The sequence below is a fragment of the Protopterus annectens genome, chromosome 7.part0 (assembly GCF_019279795.1).
Source record: "Protopterus annectens isolate FY-2018-M chromosome 7.part0, PAN1.0, whole genome shotgun sequence".
Taxonomy (NCBI): domain Eukaryota; kingdom Metazoa; phylum Chordata; order Ceratodontiformes; family Protopteridae; genus Protopterus; species Protopterus annectens.
Genome location: NC_056739.1, coordinates 252,484,924 through 252,497,804, shown reverse-complemented (window position 1 = coordinate 252,497,804; position 12,881 = coordinate 252,484,924). Strand labels below are relative to the sequence as shown.

The following is a 12,881-nucleotide window of genomic DNA, read 5'->3' as shown; positions in this document are numbered from 1 at the left end:
GTCAGTACCAGTGTGTCATTTGTCTTCAATGTGCAGTTAGCTCCTCAGCTTTTCTGATTTCTGCCACTTGCCTGTTCCTCCTGTGCTTCTGTCCTAGCCGCACAAATCCTGCTACTCCCAACTGTCCTAGCCTCATGACAAGTCCTGCCACTGCCAAGTGTCCTGGCTTCATGACGCGTCCTAATGCTCCCAACTGTCCTGGCTTCACGATGCGTCCTGCTGCTCCCAACTATCCTGGCTTCACGATGCATCCTGCTGCTCCCAGATATCCTGGCTTCATGACGTGTCCTGCTGCTCCCAACTATCCTGGCTTCATGACGTGTCCTGCTGCTCCCAACTATCCTGGCTTCACAACACGTCCTGCTGCTCCCAACTATCCTGGCTTCAAGATGCATCATGCTGCTCCCAACTATCCTGGCTTCATGAGGTGTCCTGCTGCTCCCAACTATCCTGGCTTCACGATGCGTCCTGCTGCTCCCAACTATCCTGGCTTCATGACGTGTCCTGCTGCTCCCAACTATCCTGGCATCATGATGCGTCCTGCTGCTCCCAACTATCCTGGCATCACGACACGTCCTGCTGCTCCCAACTATCCTGGCATCACGATGCGTCTTGCTGCTCCCAACTATCCTGGCATCATGATGCATCTTGCTGCTCCCAACTATCTTGGCATCACGACACGTCCTGCTGCTCCCAACTATCCTGGCATCACAACATGTCCTGCTGCCCCCAACTATCCTGGCATCACGATGCGTCCTGCTGCTCCTAGCTGCCTTTACCTAACATCCTGCTAGCTTCATTCTCATTGTGCTGCTTGGTCCTACCTGCTGGAGTCAGTGAATACACAGCATAGTATACAAGCCACATTAAGGCCCTACCTGAAATGTACTGCCTTACAGCATTATAAGAGATTACTGGAAAGGAAATGCAAGCACATACCTAGAGTTTTACTGGGATCTTACTAACTTTCTTCTAGACAAAGTCTTCAATGAGGCTGTCATGTGATACACTTTGTCCCACTTCATGCTCAGTTGAAAGCACAGCTAAGCCTGAAAGTCTCTCCTGACTCATTGACAAATGCAGGTATGTCTTTATGAGTTTCAGTTTAGGAAAGCTGCATTCTGCAGTAGCCACTGCAACAGCTGCAGTCAAATAATTGTGCAGTGAAACATATATATATATATATATATATATATATATATATGTGTGTGTGTCTTGCAAGTGGTTGCGAATGAGGGAGTTTAACACAGTCAGTGGTGATGATTCATTATTAGTCATTCAAGAAAGGTTTTTAAGTTTGTGTCCAAGATCAGAGTCATCAATGTCACAGTGGCCACTTATCCTGTCTGTCAGTTGTTATTTCAGAGCCTTGCAGTGTTGGAGCAATGTGTCTTCTGCAATGTAACTCAAGACTTTAATATTTGATAAAAATCCAAAGACCTTATCAAACTCTGAAAGCTGCTCAAACCGGTTAGTAAATGATTGTTGTGTCTTGCAGCACATTGAAGAACTCTACACATAGTTTTATTACTGGATCCTGTACAATTTCATCTTCTCCTTCATAGTCAAAGAAGTGCTTTACTTTCCTCTGTCTCTTTTCTTGAAATGTGGTGCCAACATCCAGTACTTCTGCTATATTGCAGGCTTCGCCCATGGCATGTTGAAATCCCGTCTCTCTGTAATTCTTCAGCAGGTCTGTAGTTGATGCCAGCACCTTTATACATGCCGAAATATCAACCGATGGACTCTGCAGAACATTGCTTGCATGATTTACCTCTGTCAGCACATCAGACCAAACTACTAAACATACAATAAATTGATATGACATAAGTTCCAAGCATAGTCCCCTTGCTTGTTGATAGGTGAAGCTGTACATACAAGTGATGCTGCAGTATATCTCCTCTAATGCCTTCAATGACTTCTTTCAACTGAAATCTTACTGCCTTGACAGAGTCTATCCTGCATTCCCAGCAAGTTTCCAATGGTGGCTTCACAGTGACATTTATATGCCATTTCAAGATCTGCCATCGGCTCGTTGATGCTAAACAGAGTACGTAAATGTTCTGCAGACATCCAAAGAATGACACTGCCTGTAGTGATGAATGTGCTCCATCACTAAGTATAAGTTTTAAATTATGGCAGGCACATGGCACATAAAAAGCTCTTGAATTCATCTGTTTTATCCAGGCCTGCACTGCGGCTCATTTCCCCTTCATGTTGCTGCCATAGTTGTATCCTTGTCCTTGACAGTTGTTAATGTCCAGTTGATGATTTTGCAAAGTCTGAAGAAGTGCTTCTGTAAGTCGTGCCCCAGTTGTATCATTCACAGACACAAATCCCAGAAAGTGTTCTTCAACTGTGGCTGCAGTCCTTGAAATATCCACATACCTAACTACTACAGTCATTTGCTCTTGATTGCTGATGTCTGGCATGCAATCAAGAATCACGGAAAAGTACCTAGCATCCTTCACCTTCCCTACAATGATCCTTAAAATAGCATTTGCAATCAGCTGGATAATTTCATTCTGTATGTCCCAAGACAGTGATCCATTAATTCTTTATTCTTAATACGATGCAAATGTTCAGCCATGGCAGACACAAAACTGCAACAAAAATTGCACTTGGCCTAAGAAATTGCCACTGCCATAGGTGTACAGGGCATCATTTGTACCATGGAATGCCGTGTTCCATTCTGCCAAGTATTGGACAATAGCTATAATGCATTCTAACACACCACACCAGTGAGTTATCTCCATTTCAAGCACTGCTTGTCTGTCATCAACCATTGCCTGCCTACTCTTTACTCTATTGTTCAGTTCCTTCCACTTCAGCATGCATGCTGTATGCTCTGGTGCTCGGTCATGGCTGCGTAAAGCTTTGGAAATCTCTCTCCATGATCTGTAACCACCTGACCACAGAAGATGTTTATAATGTCCAAACAATTTGCATGCAAAGCAGAACAGTATATCTTTTGAGACTGAATATGTCAACCAAGTGTGTCTTGCTCTCTCCCCATTAGGCAGCATATGGAAATATTTCTCTAATGTCAATCTTTTCTGTCCATTGACTAGGAACTGTGGTAACACCACTTGCACTGGTCCATGCTAAATGGCCGCTACTCTAAACTCCTCCCTTATCAAATCTGGCCAAGTTCCTAGATTCTCACAAGATATACCTGACTCTCACTGCAAGTCATACTCCACATCTGTCTCTACAAAGTATAGGTTCCTTCTGTATCAGACTCTGGTGCTCCAGGCAACACCTCTACAGTTGAATCGACATTTGCTGACATACTTTCGCCCACGGTAATGGCTGTAGGTTAACAGGAGGTAGCTTGTGATGCAGCTGTAACAGAGTGGGCACTTTCTATGGTAAGGATGCTGGCCTCACAGTGGGCAGGCTATAATGCAGAACTATTGTGTTGTCCTAAAGGCAGACTTTTTCCTGAATCTCCCCTTTCTGATGACCCACAGAAAATTTTCATAATGGAACCCTTTCTCTTTGCATCCTCATTCCTCTGCTGCTGAAGCTTTCTATTTGCTGCTCCTGACAAATATGTCGCTTCATCTCTAACTGTGAATGGAAGTAAAGCAGAATTACTGCACGTGCAGACATTGGGTCCTTTTGCCATACTGTTAGTAAAAAGCACGGCACTTCAGGTACGTGTTCTACAACTTTCTTTGACCTACTCGGACTGCATACTGACAAACGTTAGCATTCTGAACGCATTCTAAGGGTGGTATTTTTCCAGTTTACACAGAAACAACTCCCATGACATAGTGCAATGTTACCCATCACATTTGCTTAAATGGACTAACTGTGGTAAACCCTCAACTTTGACCGGGTCATTCCCATTTGAAATACAAACTCCAAGCTAGCCAAATAAGTATCTTAACTGTAGGAGCAAGCTACAAACCTACAACCTTTCCCTTAACACACTCTCGCCTCCTCCACTTATGATACAATAACTAACTAACTAACTATAAGTCACTATTGTGCATTACTCTGCAAGCATCCTGTAGTGTATTTCACTACTGATTCTACAAAAAGTCATAATAAAAGGAAATAACCCCAAACACATGGTCTACAACTAGGTACCACTACATCTGGATAAGAACACTGCAAAATGCATTCCAGTTAAGCAAGAAAACTGAAGCTGCCACACCAAGAACTATACAATCCACAGTACAATACACACCCATGTGATCAAGTTGACTCCATCTTACACTGTAGGCAGAACTGAAGAGAAACAAGGACTGCTATGTAAAGGAACTGCAGTGCAGCCATATAAACCAGAAAAATGGATTAGGTTCCAAAAAGTCACGTTAGTATGACTGCAGGCACAAAAGAATGAGCAACCTAATAAGGAACGCTGTTCATAAACACAAGTTATACAGTATTTAGTATTGTACCAAAGTCCGAAGAACTGCTGAGTAACAGTAACCAGTATGCAAAAACTGTAGGCAATAGGCACAATTGAAGTGCATTACAAAATACATATCGCATAATGACTTGCATTGACATCAGTCACTATTACACTGCAGGCAGAAAGACTGAAGAATGACTGACCAGTAGGCAAAAAAATAATAATGAGAAAGGCCCAAGTTAGCTTAAAGTTAAATACCTAACACTGGAGGTGAACCTCAGCTTTTTCTACACAATTCTTCCCCTTTCTTCCCCCAAACCTGTCAAGAGGCCCCAAATAACATAAAATATTGCTATTACAAGCTCTCTGGAACAAACTACTAAAGTGTCAATGAACACATAACTAGGAGGAGAGTCACAGGTTTTAAGGGGAGCACTCCAAACTATGAGGTAAGAAAAAGGTTATGGAACAAAAAAGACATTTCCAAAAACTATTCCTACTTTTATCGCAAACCAGCTAAAATTCAGGAATGCAGTGTCAGTGAATGACAGGCACTGCATGACTTATACAACATTTTCATACACCTGCCCACTACCTCTCAATCTCTTGGCACACTTAAACAAACAAAATCATTGGTTGAACAAAGGAGTAAAATTACAGATTTGCTAGAAAAGCTCATTTGAGGGACATAGAGGTGCCAATCAAACACCGGAGACATTCCCACAACCCCCCCCCCCTTAGCACAGGACCTGTGGACAAAAGCATTAAGCCAGGGAATGTGCCATGCATGAAACATTAAGTCCATTTTTACTAGTATCTTCAGCCCTCAGCATTGTGCTATGTAATCAGTTTGTGAGCAAGAACAAACCAAAAATAAGGAAAACATTCTCACAGCAGCTACCACCCAACCTCATCACAATAATTGCAGTAGACAAAGCCAAAAATTGCAGAGAAAATGTGTACAGCTTCAAACAGGGTTTGCGATAGATAGCAAGCAGTAAATCAGTACATTCTGCAGAATACTCACAGCCCCCCCTCCATTATCCCAACAAAATAATGCTAGATGAAGTAAACAAAATTAAGTATTTAAAATAATGTACTTAACTGGAACAGATTTTCCAGGAGCATGCATGAACCTACATTTTTTTGATGAGGAACAGACTAAAATTACCGGGCAAACATTTGCATATTGTGCAACATTGTAGCATTCTAGCAGCCCTACTCCTCTCCTAAGCTATCAATTTAACACTTAACAATTCTGGGAAAGCCAAACACAGAACATAGGACTAACAAGGGAGTTTTAAACATTGACATAAATCTGGATAAAGCAAAACTACCACAAAACAAGGACATAACAGTAGAGATTTAAAATACTGGGATTATAAACTAGTAACGATGCTAAAATAAGATTTTGCAGCAGCATGTGTTGTATGATCCCACAGTTTTGTGGAAGAAAAAAACAAAAACATCTGGACATTGTGCACATTTTTGTATGCCCCATCAACCTCCTAACCTCTCAGCATAATTCAAACAACCAAATATAACTGTAGAACAAGGCATAACATCAGGGATAGTTTAAAACATTCTATAAACTTAGACAGCAGAACAGTGCTTGCATTACCATGCATTAAGATGTCGGTACATTCTGTAGAATTCTGCCCCCCCCCCCCAAAGTCTCAGCAGAATAATTCTTGAAGTGAAAACAAAATAAAGACAAAGGCATAGAATTAACAATGTGTTTATATAGTACGTGACCTCACATAAAAAAAAATCCAGGCAAACATTGGAACGCTGCAACATTTTCACAGGCCCTAACCACATTCCCAACCTTTCAACACAATAACTACAGACAATGAAAAAATATTGCATCAGTGAGTTGAACATATTGCTGGTATACACAATACTAGCGTAACAGGGTTTGCATTAGTATACATTCAAACATCTATACCTTCTGCAACATTCCCACAGCTGCTAACCACCCTCCCAACATTAGGCATTTTAAACAATGTACTTATGAACTAAAAATGGTAAAACACTTTGCAGTAGCATGCATTGTGGGAACACATTTTTGATGAGGAACAGACCGAAAATATCAGGCAAATGTAAATGTGCATTTGCATGCATTAAGACATCAGTACATTCTGCAGAATGCTCAGGGCACCTAACCCCTAATGTGTCAGCACAAATCTGGATTTTTACTTCTTCTTTCGGCTTTTCCCAGTTAGGGGTCGCCACAGTGGATCACCTGTCTACTCCTGATTGGCAGTGGAGTTTTACGGTGTCGAGTTGCCAGCCAGGTGCTCAACCTTCCACAGAAGGCACACACATGCATGCACTCACACCTAGGGCCAATTTAGAGTGTCCAATCCACCTACAGCATGTCTTTGGGATATGGGAGGAAACAGGAGCACCCGGAGGAAACCCACACAACCACAGGGAGGACATGCAAACTCCACACAGAAGGCACCCCAGCAAAGGATCGAACCAGAGAACCTCTTGCTGTGAGGCATGGATGGAGTGGTAAAAACCAAGACAAAAGCATAACAATAACCATGTGTGTACACATTGCATGACTTGAGTTTAACAAAGAAATGCAAGCCAAACAGTTGTGCAATGTGCAACATTCTCACAGCCCCTAACGATGCTGCCAACCTCTCAACGCAACTACGGACAAAGCAAAAAATTGTCACAGAACAAAGTCGTAGCATCAGAGATAGTTATAAGCATTGCTCATATACACAATACTAGTATAACAGGGTTTGCGGTAATGTATATGCAAACATCTATACATTCTCCCACATTTGCCCAGCCACTAAGCCGCCCACTAACCTCTCAGCACAACTCTGGAAAAAGGAAAAAAGCTATACAATAAAGTTGTAGCATTGGGGATAGTTGTAAACATTGCTGGTATACAGAAATGTTGATATAACAGGGTTTGTATCTATACAAATTAAAACATCTGTACTGTCTACAACATTCTCACAACCCTTATCCCCCCTACCAATGTTTCAGCACAATTAGACAACAAAAATAAATCAATGAAAATTCTTCAGCACAACTGACTCCACACACCCCCCTGATCCTCTTAGCACAAGAACTCTGCACAAAAAAATAGTGCAGTTATCTCCCTAGATGACCTGATTCCCCCCAACCCCATGATTACATCTGGACATTACAGACAAGCCTCCCTTTCTCAATTTATTATCAGAAAAATTATGGACAAATGCTAAACAGTGGTAAAACTACAGCCCACACCAGCCCTTTTAGCTCAACAATACTGGACAAAAGTAAAAGACTTGTACAACCGCAGCCCATCACCCCCCCCCCCAAATCCTCTTAGCACAGGAATTCTGGGCAAAGTAAAATAGCCCATCAACAAGTTAGGAACAAAGTACCAAATAAACCAAACTTACAAATTATAGGCCCAGAAGAATTCTCTCCCCACCATCTAAACTCCTAGAGTGATGCATTCATTCTCAACTTCAGCCGTATCTCACAACCAATAATTTATTTGCCAGATCCCAACATGGCTTCAGGCCTCATGCTTACAACTGCCCTCCTCAGTTGTACCAACACCATCAATTTAGAAATTAAGATAAAATAGGATCATCTTCTTTTCTAGATTTGTCAAAGGCCTTTGACACAGACTCACAACAAATTACTAACTACTCTTGCCAATCTTAATCTCAGCCCCCTAGCCCTCAAATGGTTCCAAAGCTACCTAACAGGTCATAAACAGGCAATAAAATGGCTCCAAAATCTACTCCCTCTACTCCCAATTACATATGAAGTCTCACAAGGCTCCATCCTTGGTCCACTTTAGTTTAGTGGATTTACTAACAGCTTCAATACCGCCACTTCCCTAGCATTCACAATCCAGTATGCTGACAACTCTACACTTATGTGCCGAATTACTATGCAACAGCTCATGTCCCAATCCAGGCTCAAATAAGCCAATCTTTTCCACTTATCCCATATTCCTAAAACTATTCACTTAAACATCACCTCAAGAGTGCCCACCTATCCCTAGCAAACTCCAGTAACCTTTTCTTCTCTCTATCCCATCATTTATCTCCCCTCCGTTTCATCACCCCTATCCCATTCTCTCTACCCTTTACATATACAGCATAGATACTAGCTATAAAAATAACAAGCCTACTCTACCTCTTGCCCCAATAGCTAACTCACACACACTCTTCCTAACCAACTGACAATCAAAATTAAATGTATAATACAGTTCACTTTCCCTTATATTGTCCCTTGCACAAACAGATAAACCGTACTTATTTTACATATTTCTACCACTTGTGTACTAAGATAAGCTTTTCTCCCCATGCCTCCACTGAAAATGTTCTATCTCTGTCAGACTATCCAGTAAACAAATGTAAAATAAAAAAAAAAAAAAACAGCTACAACCAAAAGCAGGTCTCCAGGTCCAAAAAGCCAAAAAAGTCCAGAAGCATACAAACCAAAGAAGGACCAGGAGTAGGCTGTAGATTCCAGTATAAAGATTATTTATTGTAGAACAGACCACAGAATAAAAAACATAAGCACTTTCATAGGTGTGTACCCCACTTCATCAAATGTAAATATCTTGCATCTTAACCTTCATTTTATACTCTAAAAGCAATAGTCAAATGCTATTAGATAATAACATGACCCAAATATCTATGCCATACATACACATATACCTTATGTATAATTGTAATCACTCTCTTATAAAAATAGCAGCAATATATTCAGAATAATTTCGTACAAAAATATATATATAAAACCTTATATAAGAAACACATATATAAAAAAATGCATATATAAAAAACTCACTTTTCCAATAAGAATGAATGCAAGAAATACACATAAAATTCATCTAAAGAGGGGCCTTTTCTTTAATATAGGCTTCAGGGGTACTTAGTAATTCAGGCCATGTCCACTATCTGCCTTAAGCCTTACAATCCATTTGCTTCCAGAGCCTCTGTCTTGTTGCGGACGTCACTGCCCCTGATACTTTCATACACCCTCCCTATTACAAGAAATTGTGTTTATCGTCAGTCTCACTAACATGTTTAGATAGTGCACTTACTCTGTCCTTTCTATTAATGTGGTACACATGTTCCCTAATAAATTTAAATGCTCTGTCAGTTTTACCAACATAAAATTTCAAACATTTCAAACAATGGGCAATATACACAACATGTTTGGTGTGGCATGAAGCAGAAACATTAAAATAATACTGTCTTTTTTCATCTGGATGCATAAATTTGGTACTAATGTCCAAATAACTACAAAAATTGGAATGCCTACACATAGTCAAACCTCCATTTTTTAAGGCATTAACCTTACTCCTTGGGAAACCTAACTTTCTTTTAAGGAAGAGCTCATTCCTGAACAAAAATCGAGGTTGCTGTTCTATAATGTTACTGACACCCTTCTCAGATGTCAGAATTCCCCAATTTTTCCGAACTATGCCCATGTAGGTCTGTACATCAGATGAATAATATAAGGGCATCCTGAGCATCCCTTTGTTACTAGTGTTACTAGCTCTCCTAGTGACCTGCCTCTTAGAGAAATATTTGGGTCATGTGATTATCTAATAGCATGTGACTAGTGCTTTTAGAGTATAAAATGAAGGTTAAGATGCAACATATTTACATCTGATGAAGTGGGGTACACACCTACGAAAGCGCTTATGTTTTTTTATTCTGTGGTGTGTTCTGCAATAAATACTCTTTATACTGGAATCTACAACCTACTCCTGGTCCTTCTTTGGTTTGTATGCAACTGTAAAATAAAACTGATACAGCCCACAGCCCCTCACCTCCCCCTAGGGTTGCCACCTTTCAAATATTCTGTTTCTTATAACATTTAGGTATTTTAGATACAGAATAACTGTTTTATGCAACTATTACATAAAATATATGAAATAATTTTTTCCTAAAATCTCAGGACATTTGCCATTTTTACAATTTTTTGTCAGGACACAACTGCCCAAAGAGGGACTGTCCACCCCCATCCTCTTAGCACAATGCATCACTACACAAAAGTAAAATAAATCTGGTACAACCACAGCCCCTCACCCCACAAATCCTCTTAGCAGAATGCTTCACTACACAAATGTAAAATAAAATTGGTACAAACACAGCCCCTCACCCCCTAAATCCTCTTATCACAACATGTCACTGCATAAAAGTAAAATAAAACTGGTACAACGACAACCCCCCCCCATCATCTTACCATGAACACTACACAGGAGTGAAATAAAACTGGTAAAACCACCGCCCCTCACCCCCCATCCTCTTAGCAAATAAATGCCACACAAAAGTGAAATAAAACTGGAAAAAACACACCTGTCCCCCCAAATCCTCTTACCACAGAACACTGAACAGTAGAGAAATAAAACTGGTAAAACCACAGCCCCTCATCCCTCCATTCTCTTAGCACAAGAACTCTACACAAAAGCAAAATAAAACTGGTACAACAGATATGCACAAAAAGTAATGAAATCACCTCCCTAGGTTACCCCCCGACAAAAAATAAAGATAAAACTAAACCCAAAAACTTACCTTTTATGCTGTTAACAGAAGGCTGCTTCCAATCCTCTGTTCCCTCTTCACAACTGAAGACTGACCTGCTCTGCTTGTTTTACCTCCAGACCATTGCAGTCCTTTTTAAATTGCCCTTAACTCATTAATCCCAACTACCGTCTCCTAGCACCTCTGTGCTTACATTCGAGCACGCTATGAGATGATAGGAATTACAAGCTGTTACCCCCCCCCCCACCCCGAGTGCCTTCAACAGGCACGATAAACTGCAGTGCAGATTTGTAGTTGACCTTCATGTAAAACATGCTGAAATTGTAAGTGAAGTTGCAATTTACTTTTTAAAGTTATGATTCAGCATGTTTTTACATGCTGGTCACATTAAACTTTCAGTTGAAAATATGCATTTAAAGTTTTTAATAAAGCCAGTTTCGGTAGCCTATCGGATTCTTGCAATCCAAGCCACCACTTGCATAACACCTCCACCCCCAACCTAATTTCCTTTTGTTTTTCCCAAATAAATAGAGGGTCCAGCAGCAGGTATTTTCTTTCTTTTTGCTGATATTTGGAGATTTACCTGCTACTGAATCCCTCTATTTTATAGTTTCATAGTTTCATAGTATAGTACTAGGCTATCTGCCCTGGGGCATTTGTAAGTCTAGCCATAGTGATGTGGCATTTGCCACCCCATGAAATGGTACAAAAATGTACAGAATAAATTTAGAATACTGTGTCTAGTAGTGACAAAATGAAGTTCCCCTTATATAATAGAATTAGTGACACAGATGTGACCCCTGGGGTAAACTTACGATCTCCCATCCACTCATCAAGATTTCTTGATGAAGAGAGTCAGTGAGGGGCTCTGCCTAATATGAACTGGGATCTTGTTCCAAAGCATGGGAAGCCTCTGGGTTATGAATCTATCCCTCCAGCATGTCCTATTCATACTTGTGCCGAGGTTTAAGTCTTTAGCTCTCGTGGTCCTGATGGACTTGGATTTTTTGAGGTGGAGCATGTCCATCAGATCCTGATTGGACATGGCCTTGTATGTCAGGCAGAGATCACCTCTGAGCAGGTGGTATGATACTGAATAGAGCTGAAGTTTCTTTAGTCTGGCAGAATAAGACATATGTTGGAGACCCTTGATCCTCTTGGTGAGGTACTTTTGTGGTCTCTCCAGCTGTTGCAAATGCCGGGTGAGGTACATACCAAATGGGGCATTGTACTCAATCATGGGTCTGATGAGGGAGGAATATAGGGGTACAATGACATCCTTGGATCTGGATGTGAATCCCTTCATGATGAGGTGTGCAAGGCAGAATGTTTTTCTAACCACTTTGGCAACGTGGGTATCAAATGAGAGGTCGCTGTTGACTTGGGTCCCTAGGTCTCTGATTACTTTTTCAGTACTCAGTGGGTTGCTGTCTATGTGATAATTTGTGGGTACTTTGTTTTTCCCAAAGGGGATGACTATACATTTTTTGGCATTTAGTTTAAGGCCATGACTCCGGCACCAGTTGTCCGTTTCTGTGAGGCCTTTTTGTAGAATGTGTGTGTCTGCTGGTGTATCGACTATGGCACCTAGTTTGCAGTCATCTGCGAACTTTGTCAGCCACAGCCCTCCCGTGTTTGCTTTAACATCTGAGAAATAAATGCCGAACAAGAGGGGTCCCAGGACAGATCCCTGTGGGACACCACTTGTGACTGGCTTTGAGTCTGACATTGCTCCAGCGATTTTAACTTTATGGGTTCTGTCCTTTAGCCAGTTTGCAACCCATCTAGTGACATAAGGGTTTACATTTAAGCTGTTGAGCTTATCTATGATGCCTGAGTGGGGTATTGTGTCGAAGGCCTTAGCCAAGTCCAGGTATGCTGTATGGACTGCTTTGCCCTCATCAATGGCTCTAGTGACTATTTCAAAAAAGTCAACCAGGTTTAAAAGGCAGGATCTGCCCTTTACAAAGCCGAACTGGGTGGGG

The 12,881-nt window shown here is 41.1% G+C and overlaps 1 protein-coding gene across 1 annotated transcript in view; it reads right to left on the bottom strand.

Moving 5' to 3' along the window:
• LOC122805943 (extracellular calcium-sensing receptor-like) overlaps window positions 1–172 on the bottom strand; it is a 125,726-nt gene extending 125,554 nt beyond the window's left edge. The window contains exon 1 of the mRNA XM_044076188.1: window positions 72–172. Within this exon, the coding sequence (XP_043932123.1) occupies window positions 72–172 (101 nt within the window). The remainder of the gene's footprint in view (window positions 1–71) is intronic.
• Between the last annotated feature and the right edge of the window lie 12,709 nt (window positions 173–12,881).